This window comes from Aplidium turbinatum, chromosome 5, assembly GCF_918807975.1.
Source record: "Aplidium turbinatum chromosome 5, kaAplTurb1.1, whole genome shotgun sequence".
Lineage (NCBI taxonomy): Eukaryota > Metazoa > Chordata > Ascidiacea > Aplousobranchia > Polyclinidae > Aplidium > Aplidium turbinatum.
The window spans coordinates 23,794,754-23,815,081 of NC_137476.1; the positions used below are offsets into that span (position 1 = coordinate 23,794,754).

Here is a 20,328-nt window from a genome sequence, read left to right on the forward strand (position 1 = left end):
TGAAATTTGTGGTAAAATGCAGTCTCCAGTCACCACGGCTCATTGTCATAGTTTGTTGTTTCGTATGACGTCATAAGTCCAAGCAGTTTTTATTCAGCCGATCCATGAGGACGTTGTTGCATTGGTGGGCTGTGAGGCTCAGGCGTAGAGAAAGTTAGTTTTTAGGGGTGCAAAAAAAATCTTGCCCAAATATTTTTTGCATAGACCACATGATTAAAAATTCTACACTGCTCCCAGTAGTCTGGTGTCCTACTGCAAATGTAATTTGTTAATTACCAGCATCGTCCAAATAATGCATCATAACAATAAACTAAAAACAACTCAATACAGAAAAACACATTTCAAATCAATAAGATAATAATAGGCGTACATGTACTTCAAAATACAAATTGTCATAGTGATCTAAAATCTTAACAAGTTAAGTTATTTTAAAATTTTTATAAACTAACCTTGTAGACTACATTTTCAGCTGAGCATTTTGATATTTCAAGTTATGAGTTTAAAACATCACTTTCAAAGTCAATATTGGTAGCCTCCATCTCGACTCAGAGGATATATTGTTCATAAAATTTGCAAGCATATAAATATTTTCAGACGTTGAAAAGTTATTTCAAATATTATGAACAAAACTTGCAGGCTACAATTTCAGCTGAGCATGTTGATTTTGTAAATTATAGCCTACGCTTGAAGCAGTACTTTCAATATTGGAGCACATTGGATTGGGGTATAGCTTAGTAGCCTACCATTCATAAAATTTGTAAACATCTGGATACGTTTTGTCAAGTTTCTTTTGAACTTTCAACAAATTACATATTTCTTAACTCTCACAACTTGTTGACGACAAAATATGTTTAAACATAAAAACATAGTTTTGATTATTTGAGCAAAAAAATCAAAAATAAGTTCAATCTTAATGAAATTTTTGAAGCATGCTGAAAGTTCTTGCCCGAGTTTTTATCAAATTTTGACCAATTGAAAAGTTTGGAAATGCGGTGGCACTTTATTTGACATTTGCATAACCATTATTTGAGCAAAAAATTAAAAATAAGTTCAATCGTAATGAACTTTTGACACATGCTGAAAGTTCTTGAAAGAATTTTTATCAAATTTGCCCAAATTTTTGACTAATTGAAATGTTTGGCGTTGCGGTTGCACCCTGCACCCCTACGTCTGTGCTGTGAGGCATCCTCCTTGAAGCTTACTTACTGGGCACTTCAATATGAGATGGCCTGTAGACTGATTTCATAGTGATTATTATCTTCTGATTATATTGTATTATAAAAAAAAATGCTAGGTTTCACCTAAAAAAGTTTAGGTGCTGTAATGATTTTTATGAAAAGCTGTAAACTGTAATTTACATTCAGGTTGTCTGCTGCTGCTGATTTCACACTGTTGGCTCACCAGTTTCAAAAACCTACAAATTGAGTTTTTCGTCGACTAACTCCCACAAGATATGCACCAATGATGTAAAAAGAAGAATCGGTCAAGCAAAAGCGTCATTTTGGAAATGCAAGGAATTTTTAAGAGGCGATATAAATTTACAATTAAAACTGAGACTTCTATCTTGTTACATCAAACCAGTCATGTCATAGGAAAGTGAAAGTTGGGACGTTAGGAACTAGTATCAGAAAGCACACCGATTCCTCTTTGTTAAATGTGATCGGTGCCTGGTCAACAAATTTGTCGACTGCATGGCCGAATGGTGAAAGCCCTGGAGCGGCGCTCGTAAGGACGCCGGTTCGACACCGCTCACGAGCATGCAGATGCGTCTTTGGCAGGACAGGTGGACACCAAAATTGGCTTATTTGCCTTCCCGTTCACTTAATCTAAATCTTCAACTAGCCTACCTGGTGTAGGTCTGGATACGATAAAAAAACACATTAGACCTACTAGACTGATAAAACCCAAAAAGCCGAAACAGAAGCTCAGTCTAAAGTTATTGTTCTGCTCTTCTAAAAAAAAACAAAAAATGCAACATGTTTTACTTTTCAGTTGTCTTTACAATAAGGTTCATTGTGAACATATTCCACCGTACAACTTTCAATGATCTGACAAGCACGTCAAGCATTGATATTGAAATGGAACTTCCAACGATAAAACAGAAAAATGAAGGCAAAGATGACATCGAACCAAATAAGAATGCAAACGCCCTACACAAGAAAAAAACGAGATTGGTTTGGAGCAAAGCATCTGAGAAGGTCCCAGCCGGTTTCTTTTCTGTCATTCGTACAATCACAGTGGACTTTGCGATCCCGAATAAACAAACAGTAGCTATAAGCTGTGTTGGCAATCACACTGTGCGTCAAATCAAATGTCTTTTGCTGGTAAGTTTAAGCTAACTTGTCATATCTTTTTTTAATTTTTAGATTTTTTTGTCTTCAAAAACTTCTATTTGCAAAGTCTAAGATCAAATTCCAGTCTAACTCCGGTTATGTTTCAAACTGTTGGCTGCATGAAAGTTGCCATTTTGTACTGTTTGGGCAAAGCAAAACAAAAGTTTTTGGGTACGGTACCCAACTTTAATAAAGTAAAGTTAAGTAGGCTACATTTTTCAAACAAAAACTAAGATTTTGATGTCGGATCATTGACAAGACAACAATCATGAGCAGGGCCATTGAAAGCTGAAAAAATAATTTATAATAACTTAGGCCTACACAGTAGCCTATTAGTTGGTTAAACTGAAGAAGGTGATGCGTAAGTTTTGTTGAGAGACAAATCATGAGAGACAAACTCACTCTGCACTCAGGAAGGACTGGGGAGTGCGGATGGCATTTGATCGTTATTGCAAAAACTACTTTAAAAACTTTTGTTGACTTTGCAGGAAAAAATTCGTGACCAATATCCCGTGTTTGAAAGAGTGCGCGAGTGGGAATTGCTACTCACCTACGACATGGATGGAGATATTTACGAAATATGTGACGTATATCAAACTTTTCAAACTTTGCAAATCGTAAAACTCTGGATGAAGAATGGAGAAAAGGGATTACTCGATGTTCGATATTCGCCGTGAGTGAATTACATTTTGCAGTCGCTAAACGAGATTTATAAAACAATTCTTAAGATGAAAATTAAAAATTGCTGAAAATGGCTTACTTGCCTGTGCCCTCGTTACGGCGGCAGAAGATATACTCCACTCTGGATTAGGTCCACCAGGTGCCCTTGCCTCATCCACATCACCAATCACGAGATCAAACGAAAACCTTTCCAAACACAACGCTTCTATAGTTCTAGTAAGATAGGAAGTGTCGATATTTACTCTTGCTAAAGGTCCCTGAATTAGGTTGTGATCAATTGCCCTGGTTTGTCTCATCTTACAGGTCAACTGAGCTTCATTAGCTAAGTCTCTTTTGATAATAGCCTATTATTATATCACTACATCCAATGTCACACAAAACTCTTACTTCCTTACCTCCGCTCTTCACGTTCGTAATGTCCGCGGTCATACGATCGTTGCTCATGCAAATCATCTCCTGCAGAACAATCTCCAGCAAAGTGACCATTCTTGCCACAGAAATAACAAGTAATTTCAAAATTTTTCTCAGGAACATTTTCAATTATAAGATCAACTAAAGGTTTTTTCAAACACAATGCCTTCACAGTTCCATTACAGTTTCAATGCGTATCCTTGCTAACAGTGCTTGTATTAAAATGTTATCAATTGACACCATGTGGCCGACATTTCCAGTTAACTGAGTTTCTTTTTAATTAACTCTATGACCCAAAAATTCCCCAGCCTTGATCGCAGCGACTCATTTTCCCGGACGAGCCCCCAAGATGTCACGATTCTTTCTAATTCTTATACTTAAAGAGACCTTGGAAAGATTGATGTCCTTCTTCTTCTCTCGTATTGTCGCTATATGTCAGGGCATCCGTTGGTTAGCCACTGCCTGGTGTCGTCATCGATGGAAATTAGGCCTTCCATACCATGGGGTGGTCTATATAGCCGGCAATCCTTGATAATGTGGGCTGCCGTCTGCATTTCGCCACACTCACAAGCAGCACTCTCTGCCAAGCCCCAACGCAACATGTCTGCACCATAGCGTCCAACACCAGTGAGCAAACGGTTACGCCTTGATGAGGCAAGTCTAGAGAGGCCATGTCCCAGCTGGTTTTCGGACGGGGATCTGAATACTTGGCGAAGTGGGGACGGGGGCGAAGTGCTGCTTGACCATTGTTCACACCACGCCGCGTGGCACCACTGTTTGCTAGGGCTTCCACCAGAGGCTGCCAGAAGGTCTTGTGCAGCGCGTACAAATGGCTTTCTTGATTTTAGCCGCTGCTTTGGTGGATATCTCAGCGTGGTTGTGTGTAGCGGATGGCCAGCGACAGCGGATTGATGTCCTAGTTTATTGGAACATCAAACGATAAATAGTCAAATAAATGGTCGAATAGTTTTACTTGTGCTATGATAGATGAAAATTCTTGAACTGACAAATGGTTCACCACTTCCAGCACGTAAAGAAATCAAATTCTGAACACCAAACGTCTTCGTCGATTTCAAAAAAATATATAGGCCTACACTACTACTTGCAATAGCTACTTTACAGTTGGCAATAACTTCCACTTTTACAATCTATTTAATATCGGCTAGAACTCTGCAATCGTCTTCAATATAGGCTACTTTTCGTTACAACTTCTAATCTCCATCATACACAACTCTCAACACAAGTTTAATAATAACTGTAATCAAATCACGCAGTTATTTATAACAGGTTTGCTTGGAACAAAAGCTTCCATAGACTAGGGTAATGTTACGTCACAACAATTCATTCTTCTTGTCAACAAGTTAAAAAAGTTTCCACAATCACACGTGACCTACATAAAATTATCTAATTGCAGATTTCACAATAAAACATTGCGTAAGTAAAAGCTCCTATCGGTCAGTAACCGTTGAAACATCACAACAGAATTACACAATAATAGTTCATCTATTCAAGAACATGAATGCAGCCTGCCGTCCAAGCTACGCATTATGATTGTGACACCGCTGAATACAGAGCAGTTCTAATAGTGTGTTGCTAAAGCGGAGTTGAACCATGACTTTTCCACTAAGCTATATGTATTGATCAAATGCTTTGATTTTGTGATATTTTTCTACTTTATCGCTTATTGTAGCTGGTGTTATCTTTTTCATACTGAACACGTAAATAAGGATTAATAGATGGTAATGATATGATAATTCAAACAACCAATTGCAGGTCGGAAAGCAACGAAGAACGTTCGTTCAATCTTCAGTTGGGTCACTTGATGGGAGTATCATGGGGAAAAAATGGTCTTCCAACTAAGACTCACACCGACACTGATGATGAAATTTTTCTTACAAGAAGAAAGTTAACCAATGTGCGAAGATGCGCTTTGAGCAGTCGCTCAAATTCTGGCTACGTCATGGAATCCTTGCTCGACTGCACAAGCTTACCAAGCCACGTGTCAGCTCATATTGAAGACGACTGGTAATTAAAATTTCGGCAAACTGTTCTTTCAAATTTAAAATTTTTTCCGAGAAGTAAATTGTTATAAAACTTAAAGTTGATGATTTGAGTAGAATAAGACAATATTACTACAATGTAGCCTAACATGCATCCAAGACACACGCTGTATATTTCTAAATCTATGACATTATAGCTCACCAGTCAAAAGGCAAAATTAACAAGCTATAAATATTTGCCTCGACACGAAGAAATATTAAGTGTGGTGTATTATTACTTTCTTGAAAACAATTTATTATGTTATTTTCCCATATTGTTCAATTGATAAACCCGCCAATTTAAAACTCATGTTCTCCTAGCCTCAGCTTAAACGCTCAACCTATGAGAGTGTTTTCCACCTACCTTTTTGTAGTCACAGGTCCCTTTCCATTATCAAGCCAGTGAACTCCTAAACTTCTGAGAGTAACTTTAAACAAAAAAATTGGCAAAATTACACTTAAATATTGGAGTTGCAGTAAAGGATTGATTGATTGACTGACTGATTGTTTGTATTTTTTTGTTAACATCATGGGGTCCTTGTACCGCACGCTGAAAACTAGGAATCCAGGATAGGCCTAGCCTATTTGACTACAGTCAAGATTTGTCTCCAGTTATGTAGACTCATAGCTTATCATTTATATTTCAGCATAAGTGTTTGCATCTATGGACCCAACAAAAGCAGCACTACAATGTCAGTGAAAACAAAAAACAAACCTGAAACAATCATCAAAGATTTTTTTAGCGGGTTTGTAACATTTCAAATAATAGCCTATATATTATTAGCTGTAAATAAAACACTTCTTCGTCTACATTATCTCGCTCCATTTTCATAAACTAAGAAAACAACTAACTGATTTGTACATTGTATTTCATGCTGTAGCCTTTCTTCTTCTTCTTCTTCTTCTTCTTCTTCTTCTTCTTCTTCTTCTTCTTCTTCTTCTTCTTCTCGTGGTGTAGCCTACATGACATAATAATACTGTCTTAGTTTTTTAGGGTTTGCGTGTATTAACTTAACTTGCAGCTTTAATAAAGAAATTATGTTCAACTCATATCAAATCACATTTACATTTAGGGTAATTGAACAAAAAAGGTGGAACGCAACTGAGTTTGAAAAAGAAACTTTTTATTTTATAACAATCATTATGCTATGTAGAATGACTCCAGCACGCAAAACTGCATTTGGTCTCCCCGAAGATGTAAAACCTTCTGATTTCGTATTGAGAGTGTGTGGCATGGGAGACTATATTTGGGGGAACCACAACATTGTTGATTTTGTGTACGTAAGACAATGTGTTTCAAGGGTAAGTAGGCATAAGCTACTGTTAGCCTACTACAACGCTGAGCTAAGCGTATTTCAAAATTAGTGGCCTATATACTGAAATGCAATTTGAGTTTCTACGCGATAATATCAGATTGCCGTTAAATAAGTATTTTTCAATATTATCTGACTATGAATATTTTTTTAATTGAGACAGTAGGCTAGGCTAAATAGATTGCTCATTTAAATTTGCAAAGAAATTTATTTTCACACGAGTCAGTTCAATCATATATAGCTAAAATCGATTTCGATCACTGAAACTCATTTAACTTTTTATTTCATACTTCTTTTGATCATCTGGGCTACTTTATGCCAGTGGCATCCTACATACCTAGGCTACCGTCAAATCATAAGTTGAAAAGCTGATGCACTCCTTTGCAATATGTTTAGTTTTGCATATCGACGTAAGCTACATCTATCGATATATTTGTTAGAGAGAAGACCCCCAGCTGTTTTTGTGTCCACCACCTGATGAAAGCAATGATCTTCCGAATTCTGTGCACGATCCCTGGTATTTAGTTGACGAATCTACAGGACTCACAGACGATCATCAGCAACTTACACTAACAGGGTGCAAGAAGAGTCACAATGAAATCATTGTTTTTTCACTTTGGGATATGACGAGAAAGTTGCGAATAAAAGTTTTAGGTATGTTTTTTTGCAAAGTCTTTACTGTAGCCTAAAGTACTGATATATACCAACTACTGTATTTATTCAAACACAATAATGTTAATAGATTTAAAAGTAAAATCATTCGTGAATAACATTCGTGATTTGTAAAGTAAAATCATTCAATAGCTCAGTTGGTTGGCTGGTGTGACTTCGTGAACGAAAAAGCTTCAAAATCAAGTGGCGCTGGCTCGACTTTCGAGTTGTGCGCTTGAGCCAGGGATTCATAAGGTATGTTATGAATCTCTGGCTTGAACAACGTATTCTAAAGACTGCTCTCCATTCAGCGGCACCTAATAGATGGAACAACTCCCCAGCTACTACATTTCAACAATCGGAAACTTACTTTTATCAATCTCGGTAATCGGCCCAGTGTCAAAGCGTCTACAGTCATTCTACAAGTATGCGAAACTACCAAACATAACCTATCAAGGCTTTGTCAGTCCGAGGATAAAGACTCAAAATTAACCAAACCATACGCATGGAATACGCCACTCTGGCTATCACGGCGCTAGAGTTAGAGTTAGGCTGCTTCGAAAACCTTTCACTTTGCGGAGATATTGCGGCATTTTGAAAATTAAGTTTTCATGTAACAAATCGACTACGTAGCTTATTTCAGCTTTAATTCAGCATTTATTTCACAATCTAGATCATGACAGAATTTTCTTAGCAGATAACCTTTATTATATTTGCAAAATGAGTTAGGCTAGTGATTGAGAACTTGGAGACTAAGTTGTTACTTATGCTTGACGTCTTTGTCACAAAATAATGCAGCATTGACATCAAACATCGGTATCTGCTCTCTTTGGCCAGGATTTCCGAAATTTGTGCAAATTTTTTTTAAGCAGTCAATTTATTTAGATTACGATTTTGTCCAGGTATTGACTATTTGGTAGCTGATGAGGAGACTTCAGGAATCCCCGATAAAGTATATGTTGAAATGTCGCTTTACTTGGGGGCTCAACAACTTGCCCCTAAAGTAGCCACCCAGCTTGTCCTTTATGACGACGATCTCAGGTGTGTTTTTCACAACGCCACCAAGAAAAAAATATTAATTAGGCTACAATGAAACAATAGTAGGCAAGGTTACAACGTTTGTTTCAAGTGGTGTCTTCTTTACCCACAATTTTTTTACCCAAGATACCCACATATAAATATGCAAAGAGCTGTTTTGAAAAAAAATCACTCATAGGCTAAAAGTAGGCTTCTCTTATCAATGAAATTACACTTAATCCCATTCTAGTTTATTTTGTTTCAAGCTCAATATGAGCTCTATTTCTAATCTAATGCAACACCATTTCATGAAGTTCTTCATTTTCTATGTGTTTTTAATGCTTTGGTAGTGACTTCATCTTGCAGGCCTACAGTAGGCTATGTGTATATTGTCTATGTAGACTACTTGTTATTTTCAACATTTTTTGTCAAGTGTGGATAGCATTGATTTTGTAAGGCTACCAAGCAATGCCTACCTTCTAATGTAAATTTATTAATCATGCGTCGCGTCCGTTTGTTTTTAAGGTAGGAGTAGGACTTTTTTGAAGACCGTTTACGTTTTTTGTTTCTGTTTAGGTGGTATTCCTGGCTCGAATTTGATATCCAGCTGCGCAATCTCCCAAGAGAAGCAAGATTGAACGTCAACATTATTGGTGTTTTTCGAACACGAGCTCCGAAAGTCAAAGCTATGACACGTGATGATCTCACAGACGGTACGGAACAGCATGTGATACTTAGATGGGCCAACATGCAGCTTCTCAACCACAGGTATTAACACATACAAAATTCAGGCGTGACTTGAAATAGCGTTTTGTCGAGGCTTCGAACCCCAGAATCTTTTAAGGGGGCACTTTCAATTAAAAAAAGGGCTCGCATTTTTGGAGTCCTTCTGTGTCAATTTTTCATAATGTAGCCTATTTGCATCCATTTAAGATTATGCTTTTTTTTTCGAGGCAGCTTCTTTTTGATAAAACACTGCTTATTTTCTGGACACAGAGTTTTTATTCGCACCAAACCGAAAGTATTCCATAAGCCTCCCCAACGTTTGGTATGTATAGGCCCACAGGGAAACACAAGCTAAAAGTTTGAATTGTAAACAGTTCTGTTTTTCTTGCAAGTAGCCTAGGTCCTGGCAAGTAGGCTATGGCGAGTTTTTTTTTTTAATCTTAGTCTGAAGTCTTGGTCACAGAATACGTAATGCTACGAATGACAGTTTTTTGCATGTGTGTCACAAAGGTCAGTCTTGTGTACGGGAAAGCACGTGTGCATGACGTGGCCAATGGTTTATAATGAAGATGTATCGTTCGATACTTACACAGGGACGACGGCACCAAACCAGAGCAGCCAGATTGTCAGCAACACTGCTGAGTTGTGCATTGAGGTCGGAATCAAGACAAAAATATCAATTGTTTATTACTTTATAAATGTAAAGCAGAATTTAAATTCTTATTCTTTCAAAACACGATTAATTTGAAAGTATAGTGACCAATTTTCATAAAAAATATTTATTGTTTCTGAAATACAAAGTACAACTTTTTTAAAACAACTTTTAGTGACTTTGATATGAAGCATAAATTGCAAAAACTCAATAAAGCTTATTAGAAGAGTCCTTTTTTGAATTGTTAATCAAAATAGCTCATTAATAACATGAAATGCTTTTAAGAAAGTCTTTATGCATAAAATCTAGTTGTGAAACAGAACAATTAATAAATTAAACATTCTTTAACAGTTTTGTGTTCTTCTTAGTTGGACTCGTACATGCACCCTGTTGTGTTTCCTAATGGAGGATGGAAAGACGTATCAGAGGAAGAAGGACCTCAGCCTGTGCACGGTTCTCCAGAATGGAAATCGTTGGAAGAGATCATACAAAGTGACGCCCTCACTGTTTTAACAGAAGAAAACAAGCAGCTGCTAAGAAAATACAGGTTGAGCAAAACGTTTACTTGTAAAAATTACTATCAACCTTACAAAAAGTACTCAATGCCAAGCAAGTAGTTGCTGGCCCCCTAAACTTAGTTAATTTAATCATTTTTTAGAAGATTAGTAATCATATTTGCCTTAAAAATATCAGAGATATTTAGATTGTTTGTGATTTTCAATTTCAAATGCGTTTTGGTAACTGTAAACTTAAAAGATATATTTTATTATTGAAAGCACTTAACAGTGTTACTAATTAGATATAACTGTAATATATCTTTCAGGTCATATTGCAAAAATCGAGCCAATTCTCTTCCGAAAGTCCTTCACTCTGTGAACGCAGCGGATCTTGACAGTGTTGTAGAGATGCAAGCGTTGTTAAAGCAATGGTCCACTATCTCCGTAGAAGTAAGAGCCATGTGACAACCTTTACCTACTGTACCACAACCACATGGCATTTCGGACAAAAATCCATCCTAGTTAGTTGCATTGATTCGACGTCTACAAACCTTGGATCATTGTTAAAAAGGTGGATTATCATGTCTCGGATTTGTAGCGTGAACTGCAGTTCGTCAGCAATTAGAAAATGGAAACGCTTTATTACAACTAAGTCTATTGTACTATAGTCAATAAGATAACGTTGAAACACCCAAATTTCCTCAATGATTTATTCAAAGTTTAAAGAATGCAACAAAATTACAAGCCGCTATAATTGCAATATGGACCATCTTAAGTCTGATGCAAATAAAAAAATAAAAAAATGTAGATTTTAAAAAACATTCAGGATTTTCAAACATTTAGCGTTTGACCACAAGGTAGAATATTCACTTTATTTTTAATTTTTTATTACTTTTAACCACAACATTTTTCTGTACTTAAATTTTTTTTTTTGCCTCGTTCAGGTAGCCTTGGAGTTGCTTGATTCCCAGTGTGTTGGAGAAAAAGTTCGGAGCCTTGCGGTAGAGACACTCAAGTGCTTGAGCAATAACAAGCTTCTTGCATACTTGCTCCAACTTACTCAGGTTAAGTTTGGGTCAATTTGTAAAACACTCATAGTTTTCAACCGATGTGCTTAAAAATTTAATAAAAGCTTATGAGTCATGCAACATAATCCTACCCACTTGAAATCTTAAATATGACTGCAACTAATGTTGATTTCCCACGAAAGTGCAGCCCACACCCCCATCGCATCACTCAGCGCTTGATTTGTGGTTTCTGAGCAAATTTTAAAACACACTAATAATCGTTTAAGTTATCATGCAGTAGTTTGCAGTAGCGTTGACAGAAGGGTCCAGGGGGTACTTTTGGACACGTACCCAGGGTGATTTTAGGGGTCCTTAAACTTTCCAGGGGGCCCTTAAACTTGAAGAAATACCGGGTATTCTTTGGGTAGGCCTATATTTTCTAAAAAATTCTGATTAGAGTTCAAAGACCTCATTGGTACCGACCCTAAATTATCCTGTCAACAGCCCTGGTGGTTTGAACGCTTGATATTTAACAGTAGTTTCAATTTTACATCTGATGATTTTAGTAGCTTATTTCGACTCTTGATTAGCTCCACAAACCAATAAAGGAAAATGCAAAGACGATAAATATAGCCTATGTATTTGAATTTTTCGTGTAAAACTCTGTCGAGCTACTTGGCATTATAAGTTTGTGGTAGAATAAAGTTGACTCGCAAGCTTTTCATTTGTATCTTTCAAATCACTTTTTCTCACAGGCTTTAAAATTCGAACCTTATCACGACAGCGCTCTTGCAAGGTTTCTCCTAACCAGAGCGCTACAAAGCAAAAGGATAGGACATTTTTTCTTCTGGTTTCTTCGCTCGGAGATAGAAAATCCTCACGTTTGCCAACGGTACTCAATACTTCTAGAAGCTTACTTGAGAGGATGTGGAAAGAACATGCTGGAAGAACTGTCTCATCAAACAAAGTTTGTTACAACCATGAAAAGCGTCTCTTCCATCGTAAGTGCTAGATGTTAACTTTATTCTGTTTTAAGTAAGTTTTTCTTTCTGCATAGGTTTATTCTATGAGGTGGTAAAAGTTACATTATTCTATTCATGAGCTTCAGGCATGAGTCTGATTGCTATCAAACGCAATGGGATTAGTAGGCTTTTTTCATCTCAAAGTTAGTAGGATATAACTAGGACAGCGATGAATAATGTGTTGCGTAGCCTATAAGTTAGAGGTTCGCTCCACATAGGCTACTCGAGATGGCGATTCGGTGAAGCCTTATTGAAACATAATTTTGCTAAACATCAATAAGTCTGGAAAGTTGACGCTGTTTTTAGTTGAGAATTCAGAAGTTAATCAAGACAGATAGCCTACTTTTTGTATTTCATATTTCCGATGTTTTTGCGCGATTGAAATTAAAAATCAAATGTAGAAGTTTTCTAAATTTTTAAAAACATTTTTTTGCAGGATCTTCATTATATTTTATTTATTTCCGCAGATTTTACAAAGAATTGGAAAATCGGGTTTAGGAGGAAACAAAGCAATTGAAATTCTTCGAGAAGAGTTGAATAAAGTAACTCTTCCTGAGCGTTTCCAAGCTCCTTTTGACCCTCGGATTACCCTGGGTAGACTGATACCCAACAAATGCAAAGTAATGGATTCTAAGAAAAAGCCATTGTGGCTGGAATTTGAAAACGCAGATCCTTTTAACGTCAGCGAGTCTAGTCGAGTTGTCAGGTTGGCACAAAAAATGTTTTTTGGAGTTGAAACTGTTTTTTATCATTTTCTTCCTTCTTTCTTAGGGTGAAGCCAATTGTAGATAATTCTTCTTCTGCATTAAGTTACTATCACTAAAAACTAATAAATCATAACTTTTTTTCACCATCTAACAGACAAACTGCATTTTGTAGAATCATTTTCAAGCAAGGTGATGATCTACGACAGGATATGCTAACCCTACAGATGCTCTCCCTAATGGGTCAACTATGGTATGAAGAAGGGTTAGATCTACATCTTCTCCCATACGGTTGCATGAGCACAGGTAAGTGAAAGTTGTTTTTATACATTATTTAGACTCTTTCATGAAAAAAAAGTATCAAAATAAATTTGAGTATTTACATGAGTTTGTTTTAAATTTGAAATTAATGTTTTTGTGTATAGGCCTACTTTACATTTTGTTTCCATTGCAATAGGCTACTGAATCAAACAGAAGAGTATAACCAATACAAATTGCATAAATGTTTGCACTTAAAAAATTTCTGAAAGTGTTTTTGTATCAGGTCTTCAGGTAGGAATCATTCAGATTGTTCCTCACGCAACCACAGTGGCCCGCATCCAAAAGGAATCAGGCGGAGTAATCCGTGGAACATTTAAAGATGAAGTGTTGAAAAAGTGGTTGGAACGCAAAAATCAAAACCCACAAAAACTTATGGACGCCATTAAAACATTTATGATGTCATGTGCCGGTTATTGCGTAGCCACATACGTGTTGGGTAAGTAGGCTACGTATAGGCTGTTATTCCTCATTCTTCTTCTTCCTTATTTTTCTGAAATTTGATTTATTGTCCGAACAGTAACACATCCATCAGAAAAAGAGATACGCTCAACAAGACGTTTATTTCAAGGGTGGCACTGGCAAGCATGGGTAACCACTTATTGTACCAGGTGGTGAGATATGCTTAACCTACGCACAAAAGCATGGTCCATTGTCTAATTATGCTTGTCACAACTTCCACATAGGCAAGTAATGTTAGGCCTATATTGTGTGGCTTTACTTCAACATTGCAGATTTGGAACGGCCCGCATCTGTTTGAATATGATGCGTGAAAACTTTCAGTATAGTTGGTTATTGGAAAATACGTTTCACTTTTTTGCAGGTATAGGAGATCGGCATAACGACAATATCATGGTGACAGAGGGAGGAAATCTCTTTCACATCGACTTTGGTCACTTTCTCGGCAACACCAAGCGATTTTTGGGAATACAACGGGAACGTGTTCCATTTGTCCTCACTCCAGATTTTGTCTACGTGATGGGTGGTGAGGAAAGTGAAATGTTCCAGCGATTTAAGGTGGGCATAAAATAACTTTAATTAAAATATTATGTTCAATATCAATGTTGCTTATACAAGACCATTGACCAAAATATTCGTTAATGCGTTCTTTATTTAAGCTGTAGATAAACAACAGCTTTCTATTGTACAGTACAACATTGAAAACAATCTTGCAAACATGAAGCAATAATTTGCTACAACACATTGTAGATTTCAAATCATGAACGAAACGGTTCAAAAGCAATTACGGTAGCCTCTTTTCTTAAAAATCCTGCTTTCGTATTTACAAAAGTCTATTTTTTGTTGTGAAGTTTCAAGTCAGAGACTGTTTCGAGTGAAGGAGTTATGAGTTTGCTGAGAAAATTGTAAAATCCAATATACTTTTACGAACGCAGCCCCTATGTTCATACCGCATGGGTTAGAAATGTGGCATGATTGTGACTCTATAACGCTAAGTTTAACAGTGTTGTAGAAGGGTTAGAGGCCTACCACAACATTATTTAAATCCCTGTGGTTGTTGTAGTTTTTGCAATAACCTGTGTGAACAAATCTTATGTTTCACGTTATTGCTCTATCATGAATATAGCCTAGCTTATATTTTAGTTAAAAAACCTACGCCGTTATATCAGAAACAGTTAAAAGGAACTGGAATGTGACATAAACATTAGCCTACTACCACTCTATCACGTTGTTTGGGTCGCAAGGGTGTAGCTTACCGAAGTGGTTTTGTAATAGAAACGTAACGTTCAAAATTAAAACAGAAGAATAACCTCACCACCATGTTTTGAGAAAGTAAGTTATAACATATAGGCTACACGCAGAAACAACATGAATGGACAGTGGCCACATTTGTAATATTGTAGCCACGTGATCTCAACTTGAAAGTGTTAGCTATATGCTGTAGCTCATCAATTCAAACCGTTTTCAGGATGCAAGTCTTCACGCGTATTTAGTCATCCGACGACATGCGCCACTATTCATCAACCTTTTCCATATGATGAAGGCAACAGGTATTCCAGAGCTGAACTCAGTCAGAGATATCAGATATTTACAAAACGTAAGTGCAATTGGCGAAAATACATGTCGCCTTTGGTCAGTTTTTTCGAAAAGAGCTCTGATTTATACAAAGTGGTATTTTATAAATGAGAAGAAGTAGGAAATTCTTTTCAAGACCAGATGTTTTACATTGGTCTGCAGTCCATAAATATTTGGGGTTTTAAGATTATTGGAATTTATTCTTTTTGAAACCTTTTATAAATGCTTTAGCTTCGTAGTCTGTATCTCACGTAGGCCTACGTGTGTACTTCAAGATAAATTTTTCAATAAGTTTACTTAAAATATTTAATCTGAAACAACCACACAGACCAACCTCATGCAGAAAGCTATAGGCCTAACTTATAAGAAAAACAATGATAATGCAAGTTAGTTTTACATAATATTGCCATTACAAACTTTTTCCTATGTTACACTTAGGCCTAACATTTTTTTTACTTTTGCTTAAACATTAACTATATTCAATATGTGAATTATTCGCTTATCCTGTGATGCAGCTTTAGTTTTTACCCATTTCCAAATAAGGTTTTTAAGTGGATCTGTAACTGCCAATCTAATTTTATTTTAAGACTTTTACGTAATTAGGCAAACGCCTTGATCTTGCTAGGTGCTAGTCCTGGATAAATCGGAACAAGATGCAGGCAACCACTTTCTTGATGAAATAGCTGGAGTGTTGCAAAAGAACTGGACCGTGCAAGTGAATTGGTTGATGCACAGGCTAGCCCATGCCGGAACCTCGACATAAACACCTACTAACTTGTGTTTGTGTTGCAAGCGTTGATGCTAACCGCATCAGATTTTTACTGTTTTCAATTGTGTACCAATTAATGCTTTTTGTGCAATTCCATTGATTGATATCTAAGCTCAGCCGTTTATGTCGTCGTGAACATAAAAAAAGTGACGGGGAAGTAAAATGGTTGAAACGTTTAATAATTTGAATATGAAATAGAACCCAAAGAGCATAACTCCCGTAATTAACCAATCTCTTTACTCAGAAATAATCGACACTTCGAAACAAACCTAACATTATTTTGTCTTGAGTCTTAACGCATAATTTTTCTGTCTTTGATTTGTTATTCATTTTGTAACAAGTTCAAAACAAAATGTAGCCTAGCCCCATACGTGGACTATTTTAGAAGCCGGCAACTGCGTCCTGCTACTCTTCAAACTGCTGCCACTCATTAGGCTAGGCTGTAGGATAAGTATTTTCTATGTGTTGTAGTTTATTTGAAAAAATAACAACTAAAGCGGTGATAAACCCATAAAACTGATGCCGGTGAACTCTTTCTTGACGAGGAAGAAAAGGAGATCGCATGAAGACAACACTATGAGCGACTTCTCAATGTAGAGCTTCTCTGCAACACCGATAATCTCTTGGATGAACCACCCTTTGAAGGCCCAGTGCATCAATCACCACTGAGATGATCGATAGAGCCGTCACTAAGATGTGCATTGGCAAAGCTCCTGGACCTACAGAAATAGTGAGAGAGATGCTGAAGCCTACCGGCAAAGCTGGATTGGAAAGAAAGATTGGAAAGAAAGCTATATCGTCAACATCTACAAAGGAAAGGGATAGGGGAAATTATAGAGGTTTGAATTTTCTCGTTCAGACCATGAAAATACTTGAAAGAGTGACAGAGTCACTGATTAGGAAATACGTGATCGATGAAATGCAGTTCGGCTTCATACCAGGACGAGGTACAACTGATGCCATCTTCATCATCCGTCAGCTTCAAGAAAAGCACCTTGCAGTAAGTAAAACTCTTTACATGGCTTTTTTAGACCTCGAAAAGAATCGAGTGGCGAGGAAGGTGATCTGGTGGGCCATGCGTAAGCTGAATGTTGAGCAAGCTGCCCTTGGGAGCTATTGTACGCTGAAGACCTTGCCATCATCAACGCTTTATTAGAGACACTTGTTGACAAAACCAAATCTTGGAAGAAGGGAATGGAAGCAAAAGGCTTAAGAGTGAACATGAAAAAGACCAAAGTAACGATTTTTCGTCTAAATATGAGCACCCTGAAAAGATGCGGAAAGCATCCTTGCTCAGTATTCCAAAGTGGAATCGGAAGAAATATTCTCTCAGTGGATCCACAAGAATTGTAGTGAAATAAAAGGCCCATTCACACCGGACCCACATTATCTATGAGACTATGCCCAGTTGCCCACGCTGTAAGAGAAAAGCAAGACCCATAGATGGCAAGCCAGTAAGGGAGGTTGAGGTTGAAGGTGGCACACTTGACGTGGTAGTTGACATTTGCTACCTTAGAGATATTATGTCTTCTGGAGGGGGTGTGCACTTGCAGCCATAACGCGGTGCAAGTTAGCTTAGAAACAGTTCAAAAAACTCCTCCATATTTTTACAAGCAAGCACCTTGCTACTGCAATCAGAGGTAAACTTTACTCCAGTTGCGTGAGGAGTGTCATGCTCTATGGCTCCGAAACGTGGGCAACACTAGCAAGCATCATCAATTGCCTAGAACGTAATGACAGAGCGATGGTAAGGTAGACCTGCCTGGTCAAGCCTAATGATAACATCGAGTTAAAAACTCTTTTATCCTGGCTTAAGAGACATTGGTGAAGTCCTCCAATTGGGCAGAATGAGATGGTTTGCTCACGTTGAGCGCACCACCTGCTGGACCCCCAGGTCAGATGTGCCAACATTGCAGCACTAGGCCTACGGGGTCAAGATAGGCCAAAATTTTCTTGGGAAGAACTTGTTAAGCGTGACCTGTTAGCACTGAACATGAGCTCTGTCAACTGAACGGACCGTGAAGTGTGGAGAGAAAGACTTCGCTCTCGATAGAGATGGGTCACGCCCTCAATATGAGAATTTATTTATGGCCTGTAGGCAGGGCCGGATTTAGACCATGAGAGGCCCTAGGGTATTCCTATTTGTGAGGCCCCTCAGAATTTCTCTCTAAACAGCATCACATGTCATTGCTAAATGTGAAGAAGGGGTGTTCTACTGTGCGTAAATACGGTGCGATATAAGGGGTAAATACGGTGCGATACTGATGAGCCCAGCCGCATGGGCGAAACACGTGTCTATCGCTGTCTATTCGATGCTACAATCGGCTGCCCAGAAACTTATTGTCATTGCTTAATGTTAAAAATATGAGTGCATTAAACCCTTCGTTCTTTTCATTTTCCACATTCATGGGTGCAAATTTTTAGTTAAAAGAATAAAAATTTAGTTAAGGCAGTTTTGCTTTTAATTTTAATTTCTTTGATCAAACAACCGTTACAATAATTGTAAAGTTTATTTACTTACGAGGATATAAGAAATAGTTACAGCCTTCAAATAGAGTAAGACTAGGCTACCAATTTTTTTTTCTAGCTTTCGTCAAAGCAAAACCATGCAAAAGTTCATCAAAATTTATCTGTTTAAGTTTGTCACTCTCAATGCACAGAATGCTCAGTGCGGACAACTTTTCTTGAGACATTGTCGATCTCAGTTTATTTTTATATAGTTCCACCTTGTAGGCTACTTATCAGTGGTGCCGAAGTAGGGGAGATGGGGGGGGATAAATCCTCCCCAATATTTGGGCAGCATCCCCTCCAATAATTTAGAAAAAATTATTTGCTATAAAGTTGTACTTCGATTTAGTTGTTTGCAAGCATCTCGAATTGCTGTTGCTTTTCTGTTATTGATGTTTGGTCACAGTTCTAAACTGTCTTGGATTTGACGCTGGACAATGACTGTATAGAAATCCTTCTAGAGAAATATCGTGATTGGAGTTTGAGAATTATTACAAAAATGCAGTTTCACTTCCGGAGAAATTTGCTGCTAATTTTATCACGCCTTTGCAAGCACCACGACAAAGAAGAGTCCCTGAAAGATTAGGTAGGGGCTCGATGGCAGCTAGACTACTGGCTACTGCAGACTCTCAACTGCATTATAAAATACTTTACAATCAGTTCATGGACTGAGTTATCTCTGAACTGACCGAACGGTTTGAAAGTAGCTTGAATTCCGATTCGGCAAAGAAGAAAGAACTTGCACGAATTTTCAAGACCGGCTTAGTTCCTGAAATGGTCAAAAATTATCCAGAGCTGAATAGACAATCGATGAGTTATCAAGTTGGTTCATTCAGAAAGACTACAGGAGCAAAATCTCTGTAGGCTACGATGCTAGAAGAGCTTACCAGGCATTGTCCGAGTTGGAAAAACCTCTCTATTCTTAAATACTCAATAGTTTGCCCGGTAAGCTCTGCTGCTTGTGAGAAGTCGTTTTCCAATCTTCGTAGATTGAAAACCTGGCTGAGAAATATTTTGAGACACGAGACAAGCATTGTTTGCAACATTCACCAAAATATTCTTAATGACATCAGCATAAATGGCATTGCTAATGAGTTTTCAATGCGCACTGCCGCAGGACGCAATATGTTCGGTTGTAACAAGTTCTTGTGATGTGTTTGAAAGTTATTATTTTTGTCATAAATTTGCAGATGTTCTTCTGTAGCTTCGATTGTTTTCAGTCTCCTGACTAGTGACTTTGTCCTATACTGCACTAAGTGCAGTGATTCTAGTGAAGGAGAGGACAAGAAGAAAAGTATAACTTCTGTTATTTTTGGGAAAAACTAAGCATTCATTAGAAGCAGGGCCTCCGAGAGAAGTCAGCACTGGTCGGGAAACAACACAAAAAATGGGCCCAATAATATTTTTAGCAAATATTGCATTGCATGTTCGTGTTAAGCTGAAATTAGCCGACTTTCCTCAGCATGAAAAGAACTTCGTTCAATGTAAAAATCATCAATATATATTCACTGGATTACACTTGCAGCAAAAATGCCATTGAGGCAAACTATTTTGTCTAGAAAGCTTTGTAAACAGTTCAGTTCAGTTTATTTTTTGTTTTGTTGGCGAAAAAGAAAGACACATAAAGCAAAAAGACAATAAACACA

General features: G+C 37.4%; 2 protein-coding genes across 2 annotated transcripts; both read left to right on the forward strand.

Moving 5' to 3' along the window:
- Positions 1-1,999: 1,999 nt before the first annotated feature.
- Positions 2,000-16,590, forward strand: LOC145770116 (phosphatidylinositol 4,5-bisphosphate 3-kinase catalytic subunit gamma isoform-like). The gene is made up of 19 exons (XM_082581700.1): positions 2,000-2,324; positions 2,822-3,006; positions 5,199-5,450; positions 6,112-6,210; positions 6,619-6,766; positions 7,218-7,431; positions 8,331-8,469; positions 9,022-9,213; positions 9,682-9,826; positions 10,192-10,370; positions 10,647-10,770; positions 11,265-11,384; positions 12,083-12,328; positions 12,817-13,055; positions 13,229-13,359; positions 13,598-13,810; positions 14,195-14,388; positions 15,299-15,427; positions 16,031-16,590. The coding sequence occupies exons 1-19, from the start codon at positions 2,079-2,081 to the stop codon at positions 16,166-16,168; spliced, it is 3,333 nt and encodes a 1,110-aa protein (XP_082437826.1). The 5' UTR covers positions 2,000-2,078; the 3' UTR covers positions 16,169-16,590.
- Positions 16,591-16,844: 254 nt separating this feature from the next.
- Positions 16,845-17,330, forward strand: LOC145771045 (uncharacterized). The gene has a single exon (XM_082582788.1). It carries the CDS (start codon positions 16,845-16,847, stop codon positions 17,328-17,330), a length of 486 nt encoding a protein of 161 aa, XP_082438914.1.
- Positions 17,331-20,328: the final 2,998 nt, after the last annotated feature.

Bases quoted from the DNA above. Each gene is read 5' to 3' on its own strand.
- LOC145771045 (XM_082582788.1), top strand. From the start codon at position 16,845: ATGATCGATAGAGCCGTCACTAAGATGTGCATTGGCAAAGCTCCTGGA.
- LOC145770116 (XM_082581700.1), top strand. From the start codon at position 2,079: ATGGAACTTCCAACGATAAAACAGAAAAATGAAGGCAAAGATGACATC. The intron at 5,451-6,111 runs GTAATTAAAATT...TTTATATTTCAG, and splicing joins GCTCATATTGAAGACGACTG to CATAAGTGTTTGCATCTATG. The intron at 7,432-8,330 runs GTATGTTTTTTT...GATTTTGTCCAG, and splicing joins GTTGCGAATAAAAGTTTTAG to GTATTGACTATTTGGTAGCT.